The following is a 24,285-nucleotide window of genomic DNA, read 5'->3' as shown; positions in this document are numbered from 1 at the left end:
TCAAAATAAATTTCCTCGAATTAAGAAACCTTTTTTTTAAACGCAGTTTTCGTCCAAAACAAAAGTTAAGTGTGATTAAGTCACATTCAAAACCGATACCTTTTTAAATATGAGCATTTTTGTTGGGACGCCTCGTTCCCGTTTGGAACTCTAAACGCTTACGCCATTCATGCTTTTGTTTTGAATTCTGGATCCGGTAATATGTGAATAATGCACGCTAGTTTGCCGGATTTGACGCAATGCTGCAGAGTTAGCAGATCGGATTGAACACAGCAGGAAAAACACAGCAGGTAACGCATACCTCAAACTCTTAGTTATTAGTATCCCGTCTGTTGCGTTTGTTTACGTGCGCCGCAAAGTGGGACTGAAAACTATCGTCACCAACTAACTTGGAGATCAACAGGTCGTTTTACTTCAGACCTGCCGACCTGCAACAGAATCAGTTTACACTTTCAAATCATAAACTGCGAATAATGTTTCGGACCAACGAACTGACACTTGTTCCCCAAAAGTAACGTTTCATGATGATTTAAACTGGAATTCATCAATATTCGCATCGTTCTCGTGGCCTTTTAAACAACACGTTTAATAAGTGGCTGCCGATCACCGTTGGTGGTTTAAAATGTGCTCGTCTTTTTATTCACTGTTCTCAAACTCCTGAGAGGCAACACCTGACATTCCAGCAGAACCGGTTAACGTTCCCCCTTCGCAGGTTTTCACGTTGAACCTCAACGCGCGCTCCGTGTATGTCCATTGACCTGCTGACTTACCAGACATTTTATTCATTTAATTGTTGGTCGTTAGAGCCTTTCAAATAAATTCATATACTGTTTAAATGGACAAGTGTCACTGCTCGTGCACAGATGAATCTGGTCTATTAGTATTAAAACTGGGTAAATTTCTTGTATGTGAACCCATACTTGGGAATTAAATCTGATTCTGTAATGTGATGCAAAATATTAGAACTGTTCTGTGAACATTAAACCCTTGAAACACACCAACACATTACAAGTTTTTTTTAGTTAACACTGCTTTTCTCTTACCTTGGTCCGATACTTTGATGTCTGCATAAAGGGTGAGAAATATTTCCCCTGTAGATGTTGGTCACTTTAAACATAAATCACTGATTCACTGCATTCAAGTGAGTCTGTAGCATAATAAACACAATAAATGGAAGATTTGATTGTCAGTTACTTCCATTACTGTTAAATAATTAACATTCACCTTCACTTCTACCTCCTTTTTCAAACACCACAACTATGATTCCCCTTCCTCCAGAGAGATGTGGTGGGTGCTGTGGGTGCTCGCTGCCTTGCTGGCTCTCTTCTGCACCCTGGATGTGTGGTACTTCCTCCGGGTAGCTGCTGTGATTGCGCGGGCCTGGTTCCAGCCTCCAATCTGGGACGTCACAGCGGAGCAGATCCAAACAGGCCGCGTCTCCCCCGGGGATATTGACATGTGCCACATGAACAACGCCCGTTACCTCCGGGAGTGCGACTTTGCCCGCTTCTCTCTCTACATGCGCAACGGGGTGTTCAAGGCGCTGCGAGCGCTCAAAGCTTCCATGGTGGTGGGGGCCACCACCATCCGCTACCGCCGGGCCCTCTGCATAGGCGAGGGGTACGAGCTGCGGAGTCGCGTCGTCACCTGGGATGACAAGGCTTTCTTCCTGGAGCAGAGATTCGTGTCGACAAAGGACGGTGTGGTGTGTGCCGTCATGTACTGCAAGCAGAGTGTCGTACGCAGCAGCCCGGACAAGATCATGCAGCACCTGTGTAAGCGGAAGGTAAGGGACAAAACAACAGGTCGATTGTGCATTTTGATTGTGGAGGGACATCGGGTGATGGTGGTGCTGCTTGCAGGTGGAGTGCCCGGAGTTTCCTGAGGACCTTCAGCACTGGGTCAACTTCATCTCCGCCAGCAGCCAGGCCCTCAGAGCCGAGAGCGGACTAGACGAGAAGAACAAATGAGGTGTCTCTTGGAGAGCTTTAGGATTGGCTCCTCGTGTGACAGCTAATTTACCTGCTTTGGGATTAAAAGAACGTTTGTCTCCTGTTAACAATGACTTGATTTAAACACACGTGCGCCTGTACACATCTGAATGCAGGGTTTACTTGCAACGAAAACCCGTCAACACCGGAAGAACTATCACTGGTGAGGCTGAAACTGGATTGCTCTTTCAGTAATGATGAAGTATTATAATTGTATAAAGTGAATCTTTGTGTATAACGGCAGCAATAAAACAGATTTTGAAATACTATTGCACTTGTGCACCTTGAGTATGCATATGGACGCACTAACATAAAAAAAAACACATATTAGGAAACCCTCTCTTCATACCGTCTCTGCGGATAAGGAAAAATGTTCAGCTATAGAAGTTAAGTAACTACACAAGATGGCAATAACGCACCGCTGCGTTAAACCCTCAGAAAAGAGGAACCGAGTGACGTCACACCCCCGGAAGCTGTCTCCATTCATTCTACCGGTTTCTTTTAAGTTGAAACGCACCCGATGGTAGCGCTCTCTTCCGGACGCACGGTAAGTTTTACAGCTATACAACAAAACCCAGTCGTATTTGTGGTTATTGTTTAAATTCCCACAGTGCGAAAACTCGCGAAATGAAATGCGTCTTTCGCGTATCCGGAGTGCGGTCTCCGTTCCGCAAGGCCACTCACCGCTGGTAGCTAGCAGCTAAGCTAACCGGTTCGCCTGTCACAGCAGGTCGCGCTGCGTCTATTTCAAATGATCCGGTCCGGGGTGAAGTAGTTGGGTGATCCTTCGGGTGTGATCCTCCCGTAATTTAGCTGTAATGTTGAGCCAACGTGTGAGGAAATAACCAGACCTCGTTTCCCACGCGTTTATGCTGACATTGATGAGGTCAAAGTTGCATTTCATTAACGTTAAATGTTGTCGTCGTGAATTTAGAAAACGTGTTAATGGAATATCCGTGATCTAATCTGGGATCACTATATATTTATTTATAATGAATTTTAAATTATTTTCAACTCTATGCTATGTTGCTGCACCAAATCGTCTATTATACCCTATTATTTGTTAAATAATACCATATTATTGTAATATTATACTGAATTTGTTGTATATTGTATTATCTATAATACACCGGTATGTCCATTGAGTACCGTTAATTGAAGATTCCATTTTGTATGACCGGAAATGTTCATGTTATTCTGTAAATTAAAAAACTACTTCCAAGATGTTATAGACTTAAATGTAAAAAACGTCAATGTCTCCCAGTTTATTTAATGTTGCTGTGTGTGTGTGTGTGTGAGAGTGAATAATGTCAGCAGAAGGTGAACATTGACTTTTTTTTTTTTTTTTTTTACATCAAAGCAACACGTAGCAGAAAACTAAAATACAAGTAAAAACCTGGTAATAAGCACAACCTCTCCTTTAATAAGTCATCAGACCAGTTTACTATAAGCTAACATGAACTTGCTGATCCTGCACACTACAACAACATGTCACTTTACCTTGCAATTTGAAACCAAATACGTTCGCATAGGTCTTTCTCAGAACACTTGTTCTTATTTGGACTGTTCCAGAGAGATGTTGCTGTTGGTGCTCGGTGCCCTCCTCCTGCTCTTCTGCACTCTGGATGTATGGTACTTCCTACGAGGGGCCTATGTGTTTGCCCAGGCGTGGTTCCAACCCAGAGTACGGGACATGCTGGCCGAGCAAAGTATCGACGGCACCGTCCTTCCCCATGATTTGGACTACATGGGCCACATGAACAACTCCCGATATCTAAGGGAGTGTGACTTTGCCCGCTTTCACCATTACATGCGAAACGGGCTGTTCATGGCCTCTTGGAAACTGGGGGCCAGATTGGTGGTTGGGGCATCCACCATCCGGTACCGGCGCTCACTGGCCTTCCGAGAGGCTTTTGAGATTCGGACCAAAATTGTGGGATGGGATGAGAAGGCGTTCTACATCGAGCAACGCTTCGTGTCCAAGAAAGATGGTTTTGTGTCCGCGGTGATGCTGTGCAGGCAGAATGTGGTGCACTGCAGCCCGGAAAGCATTCTTGAGTTTGTCTGCAAAAGGAAGGTGAGCAATAGCTGGAAAAAGATAAATTACTGCTGCGACTGTAATACAACCGATTACAACCATTGCATATTCGTCCGTTGAATTTTTGAAAAATTAATTATTAATTTGACAATTCAAAAAACTAAATGATCAAACCTTTTCCCAATTAAATATCTGTCTATTGACTTAATAGTTTGAGCTCTGGTCTGTGGCTGTATTTGGCTTGTTTGTTTCTATTCATTTTTTTTATTTGTGTGCAGATCGACTGCCCGGACTTTCCCGAAGACCTCAAACACTGGATCAGCTTCATCTCAGCCAGCAGCCAGGCTCTGAGAGCAGAGAGCGGACTGGAGGAGAAGAACAAGTGAAGCCTCGCACCATGACACCCTGAATCTTGAGTGTAGGTCCACATATAATTTTCATTGCACACACATATACAGTATACATCCATGCACACAAACAGTTAACGCCGTAGTGTTTTTAGTTGACTTAAAGATTCCATTTATCTGTTTCTGAGTTGATCCTTTCTTCTGTGTGTTTGCGTTTTGATGTGAACAGAAATACTGAACTTACATGTATGAAACTTAAACTATAAAGGTATTTCGCATTTTAAAATGTATGTGCATTGGGATCATATTGAAAGTTCTCACAGCAAGTGACACAAGAAAGTAGCTTTATCCTTGTGGCTTAGTGACTGGCTTTAGACATTGTCGTTTTCATTTTAGCAAAATAACTTTAGATAAGCATGTAGAGTAAAAGTTATTCTTCCACTGACATGAATGCATGTTCTAAAGCAAACAGAAGATTTTATTTGTGCCTGTTGCTCTTGATTAGCCATAGTTTACAGCTATAATTGCAAAGAATTATAACTTACAAAAAAAGGTGTCATAAAATATCGAATGGACACCATGTACTATAAATTGTTTTAACATTGCCATCAGCATTTTGCACAGAGTAACCCAGGAAATAGACAAAAGTAATTCCTGTTAACAATCTGAAAGAGATAATTTGATCGTTTTGATCAATACAGTGTTGTTCTTTTACACACTGTATAATAGATGCATATAAAGGGTGGGCTTTGTGATTGGAATTGTGTGTAACTTTAGGAGGAAGTGCCCATATTCAAATTACACAATAAACAAATGGTAACTTGAGGTTGTTTTCAAAACCTCCAACGCGTTGTGAACACTGATGTGGGATCATGCTTCACATTTATTTAATCTAAAAACCTTCCCTTTTAATGCATTCAAGCTTTATTTTGTGACTAAAGTAATGTATTGCTCCGAATGAAGAGAAATTCAAATGAATTGTTTAAGATGTATGCAGCCTGTTATGTATGTTGTTCATACACTGAAAATCCTGCTTCATTTATTGAAGTCTGAAGATAATCCCTCTCCCTTTTTTCCCACATATTATTTATGATATATTGAAATTAGTTAATGTACCGAACCTTATTTATTGTGTTGATTATTTAAAGGAATTTTGAATTAAATGCGTTTAAAAGTGAATTTTTGTGGGGTTTCTGGAGTGCTTGCTATTCAGCAATAGCTTGAGCCACGTATCTATTGTGGTTTTTGAGGTTCCAACACTTGTTTTTGTGACTATTTACTATTATTCGTCACGTATTACAAGTATCAGAGGAAGTACTGCTTTTAGAAAACATTCCTTTTAAAAAAAACACTTTAATATTGCAGCTGGTGAAAGTAGAGCTGATAAATAATACATCGTTATTTCGTGTTTGGAATCTGAATTCGATCTAAAAGAACGCTGCACTGTAGCTGAGTAATGTAGCAGAAACCGGAAGTAGCCTCCTAGTTTAAAGTATCAATACATTACATTACTTTACAGGTCATTTAGCAGACGCTTTTATCCAAAGCGACTTACATTACACTTTAAACCCGTGGCCTTTTCACATTTTTGCCCGGGGAGCAATTAGGGGTTAGGTGTCTTGCTCAGGGACACTTCGACATGGAACATGGGGCAGCCTGGACTCGAACCACCAACCTTGTGCTTCCCAGCACACCTTCTCTAGCTCCTGCATACATACGTAAGAATTAGTATTTTATTTTTACATAAGTAAGAAACTGTCATACTATTGTTTTTATTTTTATATCGAGTGATTATAACGGTTGTCATACAATATAAATTGCATTATTTTGAAAGTACGTTTTTTAAAGATTAAAATCCCCGCATCGGTTTCCGGTAATGCCTCTCTGGCCACGCCCCCACTTCCTGTAAACAAAGCAACCGCTGTGCGTCCTTTCAGTTTCGTGTGTATTCGCTCATTTTCTACACCAGCTTTAGCGTTTTTCCTCTTTTTTTACGATGGCTCAAGCCGGCCTGGTTCTGGACAAGGACCAGTTCAACTGTTCGGTGTGTCTGGACGTGCTCAGGGACCCCGTGACCATCCCCTGCGGCCACAGCTACTGCTCGGACTGCATCCAGAACTATTGGGACCAGGACGACTACCTCGGGGTCTTCGTGTGCCCGCAGTGCCGCCACAACTTCAACCCGAGGCCGGTGCTCGCCCGGAACACCATGTTGGCCGACGTGGTGGAGAAATTCAAACAGACGGGACTCCAAGAAGCCGCCGCGGCCACGACGACAGCAACGGGGGCGGCGGCGGCCGTTGGTCAACATTTCGCCGAGGCCGACGACGTGGAGTGCGACGTGTGCACGGGGAGGAAGAACAAGGCGCTGAAGTCCTGCCTGGTGTGTCTGGCCTCCTACTGCGAGCTCCACCTGCAGCCGCACTACGAGTCCGCCGCTTTCAAGAAGCACAAGCTGGTGTGCGCCTCCAAAAAGCTCCGGGAGACGATCTGCGGCCGACACGACAAGCTGCTGGAGGTCTACTGCCGCACCGACAAGCAGTGCATCTGCTACCTGTGTCTGACGGACGAGCACAAGGGCCACGACACGGTGCTGGCCGAGGCCGAGATCCAACACAAGCAGGTAATCGATTCGAGACCGAGGGCTGCTGATCAGTGATCAGCTGCTTCTGTTTGAGTTAAATAGACCGTTGATGTCATCAGCGCGGTGTGAAAGCAGTCTCCTTAGATTGAACTGTTGCTGCTCAGGTCTGCTGGGAAAAGATCATATACTTTAGTTTCAAGTACAGGGGATATTCATAAAGCTTAAGTATAATGTTTTTAAAGGTTGCATTTTAACCCTTTATTAAAACAAAAGGGCCAGTTAGAGCCGTGAAATAACTCTTTTCTTCATTATTTGCATATTAAAATAATAGATTCACAAATCTCAAGCTACTTAAACCGTATTTATGGTATCTGGTTTTAAAAGCCTCTTTTCTGTTTTCACAAATCGAGGAACGGTTCCAATCATTTTAATTGGGGCCTTTTACCAATGTAATAAAATATTTTTTGTTGTTGAAATGATGCATACACTCAGATGTCCATAAAATTAACTTTAATTGTCACCTTTTCCCGCATGTTTTCCTCAGGGGCAGCTCGCCGACATGAAGCAGAGCTCCCATCTGAGAATCCATCAAAGGGAAAAGGGAGCCCAGGAGATTAGACAAGCCATTTTCTCTCTCTCTGTGAGTTCCAACCTGCATGGTCTGATATAAATTCAGTAAATCTCCACATTTGCGCCTCAACCTCTCCCCCCGCCCTCCTCCGGCTCATGAGACAACGTGGACGATGCCTTCTACGTGTCGCTTCGTTTCCCCCCCCCCCTCCAGCGTTCCGCCCGGGTGGCCGCCGCGGAGAGCGACGCCGTCTTCACCGAACTCATCCGGTCGATCGAGCTGAAGCGCTTCGAGGTGAGAGAGCTGATCAACGCCCAGGAAAAGACGGCGGTGAGTCAGGCCGAGAAGCTGCTGGAGGACATCCAGAAGGAGATCGCGGAGCTGAAGAAGAACGAGGCGGAATTGGACAAACTTTCCCACACCGACGACCACGTCCGCTTCCTTCAGGTACACACCAAAGTGTGGTGGTTTTTACTTCAATACATTGATGCGTGTAAATTAAGATTTTACCTGCAAATCACATCATCCGTTTGTAGAATAGGATTTCTTATTTAGTGCACAATTGGGCATTGCTTACAGAGTCATTTTAACCCTTCTTTATTCTTTATTTTAACTCATTTTCACCTTAATTTATAATACTTCTAAAGCAAACTGGCATTTTTATTTAATTTCAAACTACGGACTTATTTGTCGAACATGTTAAGATAATTACAAAATATATATATATATTCTTGGCCCCCACACACTTTTTTGGTGGGAAATTCATTTTGTATAATGAAAGGGGTTAAAAAACAAAAGTACTTTTTGGGGTCAGTAGATCTTTAGACGATTTAGGTAGCGGATATTTAGTATTTAGTTTATTAATACCTCTGTACATTTAGATTTATACTTTTAATGACGTATATTTGTTAGTGTGCCGAGACTACTTTTACTTAAGTGAAGGATATGAATATTTCCAGCACTAAAAACCAAACAGGCAGATTTTATTGACTGAACTCATTGTCTTTTTGTTTGTTATTCCAGAGCTGTCAGTCTCTGCGTGCTCCACCTGAGCTGTCAGCTTTGCCTTTGGTCACTGTTGACCCCAACCTCACCTTTGGCCCAGTGATGACCGCTGTGGCAGATTTTAAAGGACTGTTGCAGGAGGTCTGCCAGGGAGGATTTGTCAGCATCTACGAAAAAGGTGGATACTAAGAGTGTTTTTGTCAATAAGTGTGTTTATCCGGTAGGACAAATATTGTGTCAGCTGTGATTTTTTTTTTCTTCCCTCTTTTGCAGTGAGAGATATAGTGATTGTTGGTCCTTCAAATCCTGCTGTACCGCTGGACACTGCGCTGCCCGGCGATTTTGAATCAGCCCTACAAATGGAAGCAACACTAAGTGAGTGTAAAACTGCCGCTTCTCGTTTTTAGAGCAGAATTTTCTTCCCTTCTGCCAAGTAATCTTTTAATGTTTGATTGATCAATGAGCACCAACAAAATGTGACATGATAGCAATACATTTAAGCCTGTGGTAAATAATCATGTTTCCTTTCCATCCGTTTATACTGTTTTATATTGATGTTATGCGTGCTGTGCAGTATTAAAAATGCTAACATGAACACGTTAAACCTTGAGAACGCTGCCTGTGCATCCTAACCACAAACACCGTACTCAACGTGTTTGTTCAATGTGGCGTCTCCGAATCGGCTCATGTGGAACGACGAGATTCTGCCATCTTTGGACAACTGAGACCAAACGGCGTTTGTTCTGTTTGCGCTTTCAGTGACCCTTCCGGGCGGGCTGGACCAAAGTCTTGGGATCCCTCTAACTGGCCTAGACCAATGTCCCCTGAACCCCCTGAACCCGTTTCTCCCCCCCGGACCTTCTGTGCCCACCTTTACCTTCTCACCATTTGGTAAATAAAGCTTTTATCAAAATGTACAGGTTTTTAAGCATTAAACTGTGCCCAGAGACCCTTTTGCAAGAGAACCCCAAAGGCCAATTGTATCACAAATAGTCATACAAATGGGGGAAAAAAAGAATCATTGCTATATAATAGTTTATTAATTTAACATAAACCCTGCATTTAATGAAGTATTGAGATATTTTGCCTTATTATGACACTAAAAATAAGTTACAATAATAGTTGACCTATTTATTGGTACAAAAGTGCAAACTCATTATCAGCTTATGGATTTAGGCCACAGAACACGAGCGTCATATCACTGGACTATTAATGCTGATGTGTAATTAAGAAAGCAACATGTTCAAACTAATTCCTGTTCTGTCTGACCAGGCACTAAACTCTCCTCAGGATCCAGACAGAGACACCTTCAGCGGCGCTCTCACCCGAGGAGGAAGTAGCCCTGCAGTGGACATCTAAATCAACACTACACACGCACAGGCAGAATGGCATTATACCGCAGTGCTTTTCTCACACAAATCTGTACTTAATTTATTCTATGGTATTAATTTAGTTGTGTTTTAAACCAATCAGCTAAAAGTATTAAGCATCTTATTTCAGTATTTCAAAAGAAATGTTTTTTAACAAAATTGTGCTTTTTTTTTAATAATGTTTTAAACTAAAACTACAAAACAATCATTTCACTTTATTTGTGTAATAATATATTGGGACTTGAATTGCTGACATTAAAAACAAAAACAAGTGCACACGTACACACTAGACTAGCGGGTGGTGTCTGTTTCCATGGAGGCTGGTTCGGGGGTTTCGGGTGTACAATGTGGAATAACAGGTTGACTGCGCGCGCACACGCGCGCACACACGCGCGCACACACACGCGCACACGCACACACACACACACACACACACCGGTGCTTTTGTTTAAAATGCTGTGCGTCCCACGTCGGTCCGTCTGACGTGAAGCCAGAAGAGGCGAGGTGGCTCGTGAATAGACTGTTGTTTGCGTCGCTCCGGAGGCTTTATTCTCACCGGCAGGTGAAAGCCGTCATCAGCGCACCTGTCGGCCACGCCCACTCCTGCCCGCGGTCTAGTGTCGCCTCGGCTCCGTGTGGGAAATGGCAGCGGCGACCATTTCGATCGAACAAGACCAGTTCTGGTGCTCGGTGTGCCTGGAGGTCCTCCGGGACCCGGTGACGATCCCCTGCGGGCACAGCTACTGCCTGCGGTGCATCGAGGACTACTGGGACGGGCCCAAGCAGAAGGGCGCGTACACCTGCCCGCAGTGCCGCCAGGCGTTCGCCCCCAGGCCGCTGCTGAGTCGGAACCACGTCCTCGGGGAGGTGGTGGAGAAGTTCCAACGGTCCGGGGGAGAGGAGGCGAGCTGCAGCGCGTGCACGGGGAGGAAGAGCAAAGCCGTTAAATCGTGCCTGGTGTGCTCGGAGTCTTACTGCGCGCCTCACCTGAGGGTCCACGAAGACCGCTTCCGGGGGAGGATCCACAAGCTGGTTCCAGCCGGGGAGCCGCTGAGACCGAAGCTGTGCGCGCACCACGACAAAGCGCTGAGGCTGTTCTGCCGCACGGACCAGCAGTGCGTGTGTTCCCAGTGCGTCCAGGAGAGACACAAGGACCACGACGCGGTGCCCGCGGTGGAGGAGCGAGCGACACAACAGGTGAGTTCAGCAGTCTGTGTTTCTTGTTGAGATGAGGAGTTAGATGGACTTATATTACCATTTCCATACAGGTAGGTTTTCACAGCATCATTTTTGAAAGAATTATTTTAATTGTAAAGGGTACTTTTTATATTAGTGCTGTGATACCTGCATGGGGCTGAGAAGATGAGCCGGATTATATTCCTATTGCAACATCGGCTTATTTTAGCTGTTGTACTGTGGTGGAAGAACTATTTCAATATTTAAATTAAAGTAAAAATAGAAAACCCCCAGTGTAAACATGTACAAGTCCTGCATTAAAACACACGACTAAGAACAGCAGCATTGGCATCAAAAATACTTGGAGGTACAACACATACAAACTGTCCCTTGTTATACAAAAGGTCCTCTTTTAGAATATGTATTATTGAATTTATTTGCACATACTGTGGTTGTTATAGGTGGAGCTCATTTAAATGACTAAATATACAGAAGCTGTGCGCGCACCATGACAAAGCGACAATATACAGTTGTGCAGCTCTTGAACTCCCCCTGGGATTAATGTACTTGAGTAAATGGGATCGTTGATGAAGTTGTCAATGTTCATGGAGATAAAGTATTCCAATGCTTGGGGATGGAAACAGGAAGTGGTCTGTTGCCATGCATTGAAGGCCTTTTTAAAGACTATGGAGGTGGGCTGCAGTGTGAGACATTAATCTTTGTATTCTTAGAAAAAACTCCAAGACGCCTCGTTGAAGTCCGTGCAGAAATTGAAGGACACCGAGAAGGAACTGAGATATCTGGTCAGATACATCAAGGTAAGCGTATCGGCACTCTCCTCACATATACAATCCATGCACACCCGACACTATTAATGGCAAACTGTTATCGTCCACAGCACTCCACGCAGGCCACCGTGGAGGAAAGTGAGAGGGTTTTCGCCAAGCTGATCCGCGCCATAGAGAAGCAGAGCAGCGATGTGACGGAGGTGATGAGGGTCCAGGAGAGAGCAGCAGTCAGTCAGGCGGAGGAGCTGCTGGAGACGATCCAGAAGCAGCTTGTCGAGCTCAGAAGGACCGACGCTGAGCTGGAGAAGGTTTCTCGCACTGAGGACCACATCCAATTCTTTCAGGTATGCAACAAAATGTTTTTTTTTTCCTCTACTACATTGATTTGAAAAGTTAACTTTGTATGTCAGATTAATGGTGCAAAATATAAATATATTATTGGAATATATTTATCCCAGGATTGATCCCCAGGAAATCCCCCAAGCTACCCAAATACAACACAAGCTCCACTTTTAAGCAAAAAACGTAATTTGATTCAAAATAAAAACTGGCACCGCGAGAGCACAATCTTGGCTTATTTAAGATCAAATTGTATTGTCTCCATTGTTTCCAAAAACCTGACAAATACGATAATACTATCCATGTTATGACGTAGATCTGTTTTATTTGCAAGAATCAGTCACTCTGAAGCTTTTGCATTTAAATGTCTTCATTTGACTCAACAGTTTAAATGATGTAGTAAAAGTGTAGTTTCTAAGTTTTGTTTGTGTTACGTCCTCACAGAAGATCAAGTCTCTTAATTTCCCCGCAAAGACGGCGGCGATGCCGAGCTCCGACGCACTGCAGTACACAATGTACAAAACAATGAGGGGAGCGCTGGCGGACCTGAAAGGCGGTCTGGATGAAATCCTCGAAAAAGAATTCAACAGGATCTCTGATAAAGGTGTGTTATCTATTTCGCACGTGATCACTATAAAAAACAGTATTTACTGTTCACAAAACAAATCACAAGAGTTTGTTCTTCATTTCTAGTCATTTCATTGAAGGAAACCAGCAATCAAAGTACCGCCGAAAAGAGGAAAGGTACGCGGGACTCGGGGGCTACTAATCGACTGAAACGGAAACTGTGTCTAATACTTGTTTGTCCTACAGCAAAAGACGCTGACATACCGTACAACTCTGAACCGAAGACGAGAGCCGACTTTCTGCACTGTGAGTACCGTCCTTTGACACCCGACTGACACGCGACACCAATGACTAACTGCCGCTGTCGTCCAGATTCCAACGACTTGACCCTGGACCCAAACACGGCCAACCCCTACCTGAGCTTCTCCGACGGTCGCAGAGGGGTGACCACGCGCTCAGAGCCACAGCCCTACCCGGACCACCCGCACCGCTTCACCAGCTGGGCCCAGGTGCTGGGCCGGGCCGGCATGGCCGGACGCTGCTACTGGGAGGTGGAGTGGGCCGGCAGCGGAGGGGTCTCCATCGGCGTCTGTTACAAAAACATGGGCAGGAGCGGCGGCGGGAGCGACAGCAAGCTGGGACACAACTCCAGGTCGTGGAGCCTGGACTGCTCTCCCTCGGCCTGCTTCTTTCAGCACAATAAGGAGCGAGTGACTGTCGGCGCCGCCTGCTGCAGCAGGATAGGAGTGTATCTGGACTTCAGGGGCGGGACTTTGTCTTTCTATAACGTCTCTGATGCGATGGTGTTGCTCCATAAAGTGAAGACTACGTTTGCCCAGCCTGTGTATGCAGGTTTCTGGGTGGGTTTGAGTTCTACTTTGAGGCTGTGTGCTCTTTAAATGCAGAGATTAGTGCAGTTCATCAAAAGTTCAAGTAACTTTGTTAGAGCGCCGGACCCAGCATTACAGTAAACATGTAAACACCTTATGGCATTTGTTTGGATCTGCAAAGGTAAGACAGGGTTTATTAAACTATTTCTAAAGAATCATTTGTACATGAAAGCTATTTTACTTAATTACATTTCAAGCTGTGGAAAGAGCACACGGTCATGCCAATAGTTCTTTTTGCATAATTTTTTATGATGTCAACTTACATTAAACTTTTAAATATTTTTTCTGACTTCGACATGGGGATGTTATTTAAATATTTAAGTAACCCTTTGGCATGGGATAGAAAATAATGAAACACTCACAATTCGTGCTCAAAACTTTACATTTTAATAAATGTGCAATCCAGGAGCAGCAGCAACACTTTGGAGCTTAGATCTTATTGAACGCAGCAACATCTATACTCTGGATCTGCAAAGGAAAACAAGGCCAATAAGTTAAGGCATAGACATACTATCAAAGCCATTTTAAACCATTTGCTCATTTAGGCTGTTTGAAGACAATTTTGCAACAAACACATAGAAGCCTCTAGAAGTAGAAGACAGACTCAAACGCACACGTGTGGGAAGAACTCGCCTTGCAGTCTATTTTAGTTTTGCTTCACTCAGACACATTAGGGTTACGCTGTCGTAAATTAAACATTTGAAGTGACACAACTGTGTCCATTGAGCTTGACTCGCAAGCCGAAGATAACCAGCACTCTACAGACGAGCTGCCAGGATTAAACTCCGCCTCGAGAATCCCTTTGAACGGCTTTGCATGATAAGAATATTTTAACCGTTTGGGTCACAGGGCCTAATTTATCATACTGAACCATAATCCAACAAATTACGTTTTTCATGCATTTCCCATTGCTTTTGTTTGAAAAACATAGGAAAGATATTTCACTGTCGGACTTTAACGCAATTTTTCAAATGATTCAAGCGACACAAATTCCCTTCATCTCCGTAGTGTCGGGTGGCGGCAGAACGCTCTACATGCGTACGGCTCGGCGTAAAATCAACTGAAGCTGCACGATCAGTATGAACAGATTCCATCAGAGGGGAATTCACTTACATAGTCCTCAAACTTGGTGAGTTCCTCCTCCAGGATGTCGGTGCCGACTTTGTCGTCCTCGACCACGCAGTTGATCTGCAGCTTCTTGATGCCGTAGCCAACTGGCACCAGTTTGGAGGCTCCCCACAGGAGCCCGTCCATCTGCACGGACCGCACGCACTCCTCCAGTTTCCCCATGTCGGTCTCATCGTCCCACTAAGCGGAGACACACGGCACGTTCATTTAACCAAAAGCTAAAAAAAAAAAAATCTAAATATTTCCCACAATTCACAGAAAAATGCTCAAAACACGTTGACTGACAGCGCGTACTTTAGTTTTGAGTTCATGCATGTTTAACATTACCTGGTTGAGAGTGAATGAATGCATTGATTTAGTTCTGTCAGATCTAAAAATACATTTAATTAAAATGCATTTTAAAAAGAACATTTCATATCTTTTTTTCCTTTGAAAATCTGATAAAACCAAACAAACTAAGACACGACTTTGTCGCCTACAAGAGACCAGCATGTTTACAGGAGCCGCATGATGCGGTTCAGGAGGACACGTACGGGCTTAACGTCCAGCAGGATGGACGACTTGGCGATGAGGGCGGGTTTCTTGGACTTCTTGGCTGCGTAGGCGTCCAGGCGCTCCTGCTTGATGCGCTCTGCTTCCTCATCGTCATCACTGCCAAACAAGTCGATGTCGCTGTCATCGTCGTCTCCATTTTCCACCTTTACGGGTTTCACTGGGGCAGCTTTGACTGGGGCAGCCTGGTCAAAACAACGGACAAGGGTTATCAGTTCAATTTCTATTTTTCATAAAATAGGAGGATCACTAGATGTGTAATTGTGTAAAATAGCAAAAGGGCATGTAGACATTCCTCCTCGAGAGAGGAAAACAAATAAAAAGTACATAAAAGGAAATTACATAAAAATTAAATGTATTTGGCACTTGTGAATTGTATCTTTTTTCCAGATATGGTTTCCAAACACAAAAAAACAGTAGAAAACTGTTTTTCCAGAAAGCCAAAGTAGTCCCTTTCAGACAGCATGTACATGAACTTGGTATTGAACCTAAATAAAACAAGCACCACATCCGTCGCTGTCTACCTTTGCACACGTGACGGCCGCTGGACTCTTTTCAAGCGAAGCCACTCTGAGCTCGAGCTTTTTCAGGGCTGCTCTCATCTCCTCCACCACTAACAAGCAAACGAAAAACGATCAAGATTGTGAAATTAAGAACACGCTCAGGAAGACATTCAAAAGCACTCAACACACCTTTGTGCAGAGTCTGGTTCTCCAGTTCCATGCCCTTCATGCGAGAAACCAGCTCCTGGTCTCCTGCTGCATGAGAGGAGGACTGAGGAAAGAAGAACACTGATAAATTAGTGTCAGCGATCGGATGATGACAAAGCAGATTCCCGCTCATCCACGTGGAGCGACAATCCAAGCCTGAAGCGCAGCAAACTAAAATGAACGTGTAAGTTTTAAAAAGAAACCCATGCGATGCTAAAATCGATCACACAATGATTTGGATACACAATGCCATCACTATTAAGAGACGATCGTTTACAAAACCAGCATGCGGGCAGACAAGTGATGGGTAACTAGTTGGAAGGGCGGGTTGGTTTGGACGTCCCAGTGGGGAGAACAGCAGCACACAGCCGGTCAGACTCATGCACCGAGCAGCACACCTGGAGGAGGAACTCTTACGTTTCGGTGGCGCCGTTTTTGTGGGGCCTCTTTGGGTTGCAGCACTGCCGTTTTTGCCTGCGCCGGGGGGATGTGCACAATGAACGGGGTAATGTAATGGTGGGGGGGAGGGGGGACATTACAACTCAGTCGTCACGAATAGGACGGAACAAGACGCCAATGTTGTTATGATAAAATAGCAGATGGGAACTTCTAGCAGCTCCAGGAGTCCTTTCACACCACGAATACAAGGATCAACCAATCACGTTGTACATATTCACAAAGTCCAAATATAGTCACAGTGTTTCACATTCTACTGTCAAAGTAAATACTTATCCCACACATACAGTGTGTAAAGGCCTTAAGACCAAATTATTTTTTGGAAAAAAGATTCCTGACATTAAAGTCCACTGTGGCTGCAACAGACAGCTTGCAGAGGTAGTAAACACTAAGAGGGAGTTTGAACAGCATAGAAAGGAGGAACAAGCAACCAAAATGCTTCCCATGTGCATAGGAGCATGCAAATATTGTTTAAAGACAGACTTCTCCTTAAGAAAGCTGATTTTTGATTATGCGACGATGAGCACACTTCTACTGCCGACGTGGTAAATGACATTGATGTAGAGACAAACTGCAACGAAGATGATGTGAGAATCTATGATATGTAATGTGCATGTCTGCAGCATGCAGAGAAAACTTGTGCAGTGCAGGCAAAGTGTTTTCTGCGAATCAAACATTAATTTCCCCAATGACCTGCTGTCTCTATATTGAAACCATGATTTCATACTGATTGAGATGTTCCCCTCTTGTAAGGCTGGTTCACAAACATTAGTGAGTACAGTCCTGCCACTACAGGGAGGGGGGGGGGGGGGTGTTGTGGCTCATTCGTAGGACAGTACTCACTCCGTTGAGGGACTGCAGGATATTCTGTCGGGATTTAGCAATGTCCTGCAGGATGGCATTAAACTCCCTCTCCTGCAGGTGTATGTGGGTCAAGCAGTGATGAAGCGGCAGCGGTGACAAAGACAAAGCAGAACGCAAAACTGACAAAAGCAAATTTAAAGTGGTCAGCACATTGTGGTGGCATGCATTAAGGCAACGCAAACCAAGGAGGATGACCCACAACTCAAAAGCATTCATGGTCACTTCCCACTAAACCAACAGTGAAACACAGGTGTGAAATGACATGAAGGGTAAGTGAGGACAAATGGCAGTGCGTGTGTTTCGGGTAGAACGTCTCTTTAAAAGACCTGCAAGTGATCACTCTAATCTCCATTGTTCCAAGAGGCTCGCGTGGAGACTCTGCTGCCCCGGGCAGCTTGAGAGGCAGCGACAGCTGCCAAACCACATGACCTCTCTCACCAGGACGTGCCACTTCTAAATCGAGGGACTTAACGCTCGCGCACACAGCTGCTCCGTGCTGGTCGGTGACGTGAGCGTTGCTCAACGAGCAGCGTGGGCCAAGGAGGCGTCGGGCGAGGAGGAGGATTGGGAATGAGCCCCCGTCAAACGTAAACCCTTATTAATTCTGGGAGCAATACGATTGTGGAACATTAAATAAAAAGTCCTGGTGAGCAAGAGACACCAGACAAAGCAGAGCATCCGGTTACCTTTGCGGCGGTTCCATTGGCGCCCTCGTAGAAGCACTTCTCTGCGTCGTCGTAGCGCTGCTTGTCGAACCAGACGTTCTCGGTGGCGAGGCACTGCAATCCGCTCATCTTGGTACTGAGCAGGGGAGTCAGAAATTCAGAAGTAGTGAGGCGGCGCAGAGAAGAGCCAACTGAACGCAGATTAGCAGTAGTTTATTCTCTGTATAACCAACAGCCAAGACCGCGTGTGTGTGTGTGTGCGTGTGTGTGTGTCATCATTAAAGCCGGCACGGCCCGTGAGACGACATGAGGCACAGAACACGGGTCGATTAGATGCTTGACCAGCACACGGTGAATCACTGAACCACACACGGCCACAGATGGGGTTGTGGGTGGAACAGGAAGACAAAAAAAAAAAAAACTAGGAGTTTCAACCATAAATGAAAAGCTGAATAAAATTTTAAAAAGGCCTCAGTTCCTGGGTGAAAGAGGACTGCGTGCATGCCGGACCCCCCCGTCCCATAATGCTGACCGGCTTCTACACATTCCTCAGTCAAACGCTCTGCAAAGTCAGGATTACAGAACAAAAAGGTCGGGGGACTCGCTGTCCTCACACAACCCCCCCCCCCAACCCCCCCTTAGGGATAGCAGAGGTCCCTCCCTGTTGTGTGACTCTCAAAACAAAGACCGGGTTTACGACTAGTCGGTACACGATGACACGTTGTGCGCTCATATTACATGAGACACACATTCAGACCAGCCACATGCACAGGGCTGTATTCATGCAGGTACAGGTCAGACCAACGATCAGAGAAGAGGAAATACAGCAATATTGCAAACATGAGGCCACTGCAGCACCTTGAATTAATGTGGAGTTTGACGGTGGTAAGTTTTGCCGTGATGCATCAAGGGAGTGATCTCATCTCAACAACCCGAGTGCTTAACGTTAACTAAAAACTCCAAACAAAACACGTTCAGAGGGAAGTTGGCATCACCAAATGAACTCGGGGGTTGGATGCAGCGGATATGGGACGCCAATGAGGTCATGCGGGCAAAGAAACGGTGGATTGATCAATCGCAACCGCTCAAACGGTTTCCAGATATTACAGATTTCCCTTTTACAAGAAGAGTGCAGAACGCCTCCTTTGGGTTTGCTGGTACGATCGTCCAACGATGCCCAGAGAAACAGGAGCTCATTGATCAATCCCACGTGAGAGTTTCACAAATCAAAGCTAAAAAACAAACAACGCAACAGACGAACAGGTGAAAATGGTCAACAATAACGTTAGGATGCGTTTTGAGCGTTTCCTCAATAGTCATTGGAAATCTACTTAGTGCACTTTTTTTAAAATTTAGATGTTACAGTTAAGAGGTATTCACATCTTAATTGGAAACTTGAAGGTTTAATAAAGACCGTGACCGTCTGGACTAACGGACAGCAGCTGTGTCCAGTTCATGAGGAAACACCGTTTAAACGCTAAATAAGTTTATTTTGAAACGTTCACAAACCCAACCTGTGACACGGGGTCCGGCTCACCTTTTTTTTGGCATGCTGAGGGATAATTGTGTGCTTCCTATTGTGGAATGGAACATTTAAATACATCAGAGTAATCACACGTTTGAATTATATCGACGATAAACGTTTCATTAAAGACAATGCACATGCTTCCAACAGCAGCACTTCCTTGCAGAAACATGCAGCCACACGACACACAAAAAACCCCTAGATTTTCATGCATACAGAAATTAAACCAGCTTAACCAAATGAAAACAACAAAGAAAACCCTTGCAGACGTGCTATGTATAATCTAAAGCGAGTGCAGGTATAAAACTCTCAGTGGCTGGTTTGCACGACGTCAACCTGTGCACGGCAGGCCCAAAACCCCTGGAACAGCTGTTTCCATCAGGCCCTTTGGGAGGCCACCGGTTTTTTTCACGGAGACAAATATTAAAAAGATGCGTTTGCAGAAAATTCAACCTGTATTCAACCTCCACGAGATGTGGGATTCACTACGTGGATGCAGTCACACACTAAAGTCACACAGCGTGCCAGCGTGACGTGTTAAACGCACCAGCGCTCACCTCGACGGCAACGGAAAGCTGATGGGCAACACACAAAAAGAAAAGACACAACATGTTCGTAAAAGTACAGAATGTCTCGGTAAAAACACCTACAGAAAGTAGATTATTCTAAACGAAAACGTGGGGAATTAAAAGGCTGGTTCTCTGGCGTTGGTTGAAAATAACGGTTAGGTGTCGGTTAGGAAACAATCCCTGGAAGAACTAAAGTTAAGTGCATGCTGCGGGTCATGGACCAGGCAGAGGACACATCGATGTGAAGTCCTCGTCGTCTCTCCGCTTGTTGCTCTTTCACTCCACTTGTTGCTCTTCTTTCACTCCGCGCAAGTTTTTTCTTTTTTTTTGACAGCAACTTGCAGCTAGTTTCTTTGACCACGTGGCGCTGGTAAAGCTCCTAAATATAATGCGTTTTAACAAAGCCCGACTAACCGTGTTAAAGTTCAGGTCGGCGGCCAACAAAAGAAAGAAGTACAAGTCCTCGCACACTTACTCACTTGCTTTTAGTTGGTGTTTTATTGCTTGGTAACCGTCGGATCGCGTGCTGCCTCGGCTGGTATCCGACAGGGAAAGAGGGCTGACGTCACGGGGCCGCCCAACTTCTGACGTGTCCGGGGGGGCGTCAGCGTCCGTTAGCGTCCATTTTTATTCAATATTTATGAAAAATGAAATTAAAAAAGACAACAAAACACGCGACAATGAACAAGGAGTCCGTGAAACCCTGAAGATAAGCACCGATACGTGTTTGCAATACTTTTTAGGGGCCACCTCAAGATTGGTATGATCCAATTTGTCGAACGACTTCATTTCCCACAGTTCTAAGCGAACGGGTCAGTCGTTGAGGCCGAGCACAGCCACTCGCAGTCCATCGGACTGGCCAGGTTCATCTGAAAGAATAACGTAATGCTGCTTTTGTCTTCTCTGCACGCTGTGTCTTTGAAATTGCACCATTAAAAAAATGCAGTTTTCCTCAGGTTAAGTTTATTTTGGAGTCAAATACCTTTTCCTCCGTTGTCCTCCAGGAGGCAGACTATAGTCGAGAGCCAAATTGGACTGTAACTTCTGCTAAAAACAATGACTGACTCATTCTGTATTATACCAAAGTGAAGCATCACTGCAGCTCAGACAATTAAAGATTTATCCAATAGTCATTAGAATTGCTAATGCATCCTTCTTTGACTTCTTGTAAAGAGTGGAACCCTTCTTTCACTTAATCGGCCCTACATCATCAAGCCTTTTCCTGCCCTACTTTATTATTTCTTACAGCTCTTTCTTTTTGCATAATGTATGTCCCACATCTGTGTGCTAGAGTCTACTGGGTTCTGTTCTGTATTGCTATAGGGTATTTTACAATTTATTAAACGTCTACAATTCATTTTGGACTTCTTGGGTGCAAAACCACAAAACATGAATAAAAGTGCACATATATGTTAGAATGAATGGTTTAAAATCCCTTGACATATCACGTTTTGGATGCTGATTATTATGAGACCAAAATCTTTTGGTTTGCAAAACATTAACATCTGCTCCTCTGGATGAGGTCACCACCTTGTGGAGCCAGATGCTGAGGTGAGCTGTCAAACCAAATAAAGTTCATCTTCTAACATTGCTAACTGGTCGGAAACCAGAATGTAAACCTAATTTGGCAACATGAACTGACGCATAGCACATTTTATGTGAAGCAACGTGAGTGGTTCATTTTTTATTTTTTTTTACACATGAGAAAATATATGTAAAACCCTTAACTTGAAAGTTGAAACCTTAGCACTTTCGCTTCCAGTTTTAGGAAACAGATTTTCACAAGTATTTGTCACACCTATGTGACCTCTGTGACGTTCCTCCTGGAGCAAAGCCTCACTATGACTTTGTCCTGTAGCACTGACAAGGTCTGTAAAACAAGAAGAATACATGTCGCAATGTATTGTATGAATAGAAGTGCAAACAGATATAATTTAGTGTTTGAAAGATATACTTGGAAATATAACATAACATGACAACATTTATTTTTTTACTTTTTGCAATTATTTTTTATATAATATTTTTTTTACTTCTTCATGAAATTACTAAACCAATATACTTTGCCTTGTCCCAATATATTTTGACATTTGAAGGTTGAAACCTGTGTTCCTGTTCTTGAGAACAGATCTAAGGATTTTGTCTCTTTTTAGCACTGGCCTGCTCCACATATATACCTGCAAACTGCAAGGTGGTAACAACCTTCTGGAGTATTTTAACCACAACCACAACACACTTTTCCTTTTAGATTCCTTTTAGCGGGTTTATCCTCTGTGTATTGGGTCCTTTGGGCTTCCTGATGTTTCCTGCTTTGGTGCATCTTGTTAACAGACGGACACCTTGTCAGAATGGGAGGGTTGGAAGTATTAAGTATCCGCTTTCTTGATTTGAGTGAAAGTATACAACATAAAACATTCTACCTAAGTAACAGTAATAAAGTGTTATTTTAAGTACTTTAGGAGCAACACATTAAGTACGAGTAATGCTTTTAAAATGGTGCAAGGTATTTTGATGTGGTATCTTCATTACACTATCAGGAAATTCAATCCAATATAACAAAGGATCCTTTTTCATTAAAAGTGGAATGTCACTCTGTTTTTTTAAAGATAATTTTATTTACCCAGAGCGTTTCAATTTTCTACATACATCAACTGCATTTCAATATTATACTTTTTACTCCACTATTTTTATTGGACTGCTGAGGTTACGGATATGATTTTAAAAACAAAACGTATTCATTTATATTGTATATATTAAAGTATTTTATGGCATATAAGGTGCAGAAGTTAAAATGTGCTTTACATTTATATTTATATATACAAGTACAAACCATCTTTGCTGTTAAGACTTTTACACCTATGGAATTCTTTAATGTATTGTATTTTTACAAAGCTGCATGGTTCACATTAATAAAAGACATTTATTCCACCGCTGTCATCGTATCGAATCATTTAAAGCAATCATTTGTTTTATATTTAAAAGCCTTTAATGAAAACTAGCAAATACAATTCAGTTGGAATGGAATAAAAACACATCTGCTTCTTGGAAATAGTGAAGCTCGCAATATTGAACAACGTGTCTGTTAAATTGGAAGACATTTGCCTCAGGGAGGGGGCTAGGGGTGGGGGGGGGGGGGGGGGGGGGGTTGTTGTCGGCTACTCAGAGATAGAAGGCACCGACAGTCATAAGACACATTTCGTGATTCGAAATCAGGTCATACGATGTTCGCTTTGAGAAATGCCATCTGGGTGAATGGAAGTATTCATTCACCTGAATTTGCTCTGAAGGAGAGAAAGGGAGTAAGAGAGAGAGAGAGAGAGAGATGAAGAGAGAGGGGAGGAGGGAGAGAGAGAGAGAGAGAGAGAGAGAGAGAGAGGGGGAGAGCGACAGAGCAGCTCTTCACTCCTGTAAGTTTGCTGCTGGCAGGGAGAGAATATGAGGATTCATCTATTTTAAGGCTGGCAGATTAGCCAACATTGTCACACCGGCTCCAACAAAGAAGTCAGTCTTTAAGAGGCTCCAGAGGAACAAGTACCCTGGATTCTGCTGCTCACATCATCATCATCATCATCATCGTCTGATGAGGAATATGAAGAGGACAGATAAGAAAATGGAAGTGTATTTTAAGACACTGCCGGGACGTCAGGAGACATTCCTGCTCCTCATCTTTTATCTCCATCTGTGGCGTCGGCCTATAGTGGAGTCTTTCTTCTTTCATCATTAATGCATTGTGTCTATGTGGGACAAATTATTCTCATTGAAGAAGTCGTGGAAAGTGCAGCGGAAGTTGTCCCTTTCTGCTGCATTTCAGCCTACTAATCAGGAAAGCTACTTAATTACGGTCTAATGACATTTATTGCAACGCTGTGTGTTATCCGGCCCTCGGAGCACACTGACACCAAATGTCCCCATTCAGCCGCAGGCCCTAATTAGTGGTTATCGAGGCTTGTGACCTGCATTTGTCTGCATCAATCAGAGACTAATTGAACAATAACAATCAACAGAGAAAACACTGGATGAGGCATTAGAAGCTTTGAACGTGCATTTGGGGGAGAAGTCATGTTTTAGGGGCAAAATTACAACTTTAAGGAAAGCTGAAAATGTTAATATTTACAATATTTTTACAAATTTGGGCATCTTCTCAGAGGGGTTT

The 24,285-nt window shown here is 43.8% G+C and overlaps 6 protein-coding genes and 1 long non-coding RNA gene across 37 annotated transcripts in view; 5 read left to right on the top strand and 2 right to left on the bottom strand.

Moving 5' to 3' along the window:
- The first annotated feature begins 131 nt into the window (after nucleotides 1-131).
- Nucleotides 132-2,260, top strand: LOC120816063 (protein THEM6). Its single transcript, XM_040171335.2, has 3 exons — nucleotides 132-290; nucleotides 1,279-1,786; nucleotides 1,863-2,260. Exons 2-3 carry the CDS (start codon nucleotides 1,283-1,285, stop codon nucleotides 1,968-1,970), a joined length of 612 nt encoding a protein of 203 aa, XP_040027269.1. The 5' UTR covers nucleotides 132-290; nucleotides 1,279-1,282; the 3' UTR covers nucleotides 1,971-2,260.
- A 110-nt stretch (nucleotides 2,261-2,370) lies between these two features.
- Nucleotides 2,371-5,555, top strand: LOC120816064 (protein THEM6). The gene is made up of 3 exons (XM_040171336.2): nucleotides 2,371-2,538; nucleotides 3,564-4,068; nucleotides 4,308-5,555. Exons 2-3 carry the CDS (start codon nucleotides 3,568-3,570, stop codon nucleotides 4,413-4,415), a joined length of 609 nt encoding a protein of 202 aa, XP_040027270.1. The 5' UTR covers nucleotides 2,371-2,538; nucleotides 3,564-3,567; the 3' UTR covers nucleotides 4,416-5,555.
- Nucleotides 5,556-6,166: 611 nt separating this feature from the next.
- ftr67 (finTRIM family, member 67) lies at nucleotides 6,167-10,188 on the top strand. Of its 2 annotated transcripts, none has more exons than XM_040171315.2 (7): nucleotides 6,167-6,999; nucleotides 7,505-7,600; nucleotides 7,745-7,978; nucleotides 8,555-8,714; nucleotides 8,810-8,911; nucleotides 9,296-9,427; nucleotides 9,827-10,188. In XM_040171315.2, the coding sequence occupies exons 1-7, from the start codon at nucleotides 6,373-6,375 to the stop codon at nucleotides 9,874-9,876; spliced, it is 1,401 nt and encodes a 466-aa protein (XP_040027249.2). In that variant the 5' UTR covers nucleotides 6,167-6,372; the 3' UTR covers nucleotides 9,877-10,188. The 2 variants fall into 2 exon arrangements, with proteins under 2 accessions (XP_040027249.2, XP_040027248.2); XM_040171314.2 differs by having other exon boundaries at nucleotides 9,809-10,188.
- On the bottom strand, nucleotides 9,555-11,032 carry LOC144405531 (uncharacterized). Its single transcript, XR_013467174.1, has 2 exons — nucleotides 10,894-11,032; nucleotides 9,555-10,814 (listed from the first exon to the last, which is right to left on the bottom strand). It is a non-coding gene; the product is annotated as an uncharacterized LOC144405531 (long non-coding RNA).
- LOC120816055 (tripartite motif-containing protein 16-like protein) lies at nucleotides 10,320-13,948 on the top strand. Of its 3 annotated transcripts, XM_040171310.2 has the most exons (7): nucleotides 10,320-11,103; nucleotides 11,814-11,900; nucleotides 11,981-12,214; nucleotides 12,654-12,813; nucleotides 12,903-12,953; nucleotides 13,023-13,082; nucleotides 13,149-13,948. In XM_040171310.2, exons 1-7 carry the CDS (start codon nucleotides 10,549-10,551, stop codon nucleotides 13,673-13,675), a joined length of 1,674 nt encoding a protein of 557 aa, XP_040027244.2. In that variant the 5' UTR covers nucleotides 10,320-10,548; the 3' UTR covers nucleotides 13,676-13,948. The 3 variants fall into 3 exon arrangements, with proteins under 3 accessions (XP_040027244.2, XP_077955681.1, XP_040027243.2); XM_078099555.1 differs by having other exon boundaries at nucleotides 10,549-11,103; nucleotides 12,684-12,813; nucleotides 12,903-13,082; XM_040171309.2 differs by having other exon boundaries at nucleotides 10,549-11,103; nucleotides 12,903-13,082.
- An 82-nt stretch (nucleotides 13,949-14,030) lies between these two features.
- eef1da (eukaryotic translation elongation factor 1 delta a (guanine nucleotide exchange protein)) lies at nucleotides 14,031-20,888 on the bottom strand. Of its 28 annotated transcripts, none has more exons than XM_040171329.2 (11): nucleotides 20,615-20,713; nucleotides 20,124-20,141; nucleotides 19,579-19,615; nucleotides 18,063-18,177; nucleotides 17,356-17,427; nucleotides 16,474-16,530; nucleotides 16,039-16,120; nucleotides 15,871-15,959; nucleotides 15,328-15,531; nucleotides 14,780-14,974; nucleotides 14,031-14,134 (listed from the first exon to the last, which is right to left on the bottom strand). In XM_040171329.2, exons 3-11 carry the CDS (start codon nucleotides 19,590-19,592, stop codon nucleotides 14,096-14,098), a joined length of 867 nt encoding a protein of 288 aa, XP_040027263.2. In that variant the 5' UTR covers nucleotides 19,593-19,615; nucleotides 20,124-20,141; nucleotides 20,615-20,713; the 3' UTR covers nucleotides 14,031-14,095. The 28 variants fall into 28 exon arrangements, with proteins under 28 accessions (XP_040027263.2, XP_040027251.2, XP_077955683.1 ...); XM_040171317.2 differs by having other exon boundaries at nucleotides 20,114-20,141; nucleotides 20,615-20,701; XM_078099557.1 differs by having other exon boundaries at nucleotides 20,611-20,697.
- A 2,679-nt stretch (nucleotides 20,889-23,567) lies between these two features.
- Nucleotides 23,568-24,285, top strand: part of ghrhra (growth hormone releasing hormone receptor a) — a gene marked incomplete in the record, with an annotated part of 14,456 nt that continues 13,738 nt past the window's right edge. The window contains 1 exon segment of the mRNA XM_078099553.1: nucleotides 23,568-23,829. Within this exon segment, the coding sequence (XP_077955679.1) occupies nucleotides 23,713-23,829 (117 nt within the window).

Source organism: Gasterosteus aculeatus, chromosome 3 (assembly GCF_964276395.1).
Source record: "Gasterosteus aculeatus chromosome 3, fGasAcu3.hap1.1, whole genome shotgun sequence".
In the NCBI taxonomy this organism is placed as follows: Eukaryota; Metazoa; Chordata; class Actinopteri; order Perciformes; family Gasterosteidae; genus Gasterosteus; species Gasterosteus aculeatus.
Note: the sequence above shows the minus strand (reverse complement) of the source record. Positions and strands in the feature narration are given on the sequence as shown.

Coding starts and splice junctions, on each gene's coding strand:
- LOC120816055 (XM_040171309.2), top strand. CDS start 10,549: ATGGCAGCGGCGACCATTTCGATCGAACAAGACCAGTTCTGGTGCTCG. Junction 12,215..12,653: donor ACCACATCCAATTCTTTCAG/GTATGCAACAAA, acceptor ACGTCCTCACAG/AAGATCAAGTCTCTTAATTT. Junction 12,814..12,902: donor CAACAGGATCTCTGATAAAG/GTGTGTTATCTA, acceptor CTTCATTTCTAG/TCATTTCATTGAAGGAAACC.
- eef1da (XM_040171329.2), bottom strand. Junction 15,532..15,870: donor CGGCCGTCACGTGTGCAAAG/GTAGACAGCGAC, acceptor TGTTTTGACCAG/GCTGCCCCAGTCAAAGCTGC. Junction 14,135..14,779: donor TCACCAAGTTTGAGGACTAT/GTAAGTGAATTC, acceptor TTTCCTTTGCAG/ATCCAGAGTATAGATGTTGC.
- LOC120816064 (XM_040171336.2), top strand. CDS start 3,568: ATGTTGCTGTTGGTGCTCGGTGCCCTCCTCCTGCTCTTCTGCACTCTG. Junction 4,069..4,307: donor AGTTTGTCTGCAAAAGGAAG/GTGAGCAATAGC, acceptor ATTTGTGTGCAG/ATCGACTGCCCGGACTTTCC.
- LOC120816063 (XM_040171335.2), top strand. CDS start 1,283: ATGTGGTGGGTGCTGTGGGTGCTCGCTGCCTTGCTGGCTCTCTTCTGC. Junction 1,787..1,862: donor AGCACCTGTGTAAGCGGAAG/GTAAGGGACAAA, acceptor TGCTGCTTGCAG/GTGGAGTGCCCGGAGTTTCC.
- ftr67 (XM_040171314.2), top strand. CDS start 6,373: ATGGCTCAAGCCGGCCTGGTTCTGGACAAGGACCAGTTCAACTGTTCG. Junction 8,715..8,809: donor TGTCAGCATCTACGAAAAAG/GTGGATACTAAG, acceptor CCTCTTTTGCAG/TGAGAGATATAGTGATTGTT. Junction 8,912..9,295: donor ACAAATGGAAGCAACACTAA/GTGAGTGTAAAA, acceptor TTGCGCTTTCAG/TGACCCTTCCGGGCGGGCTG.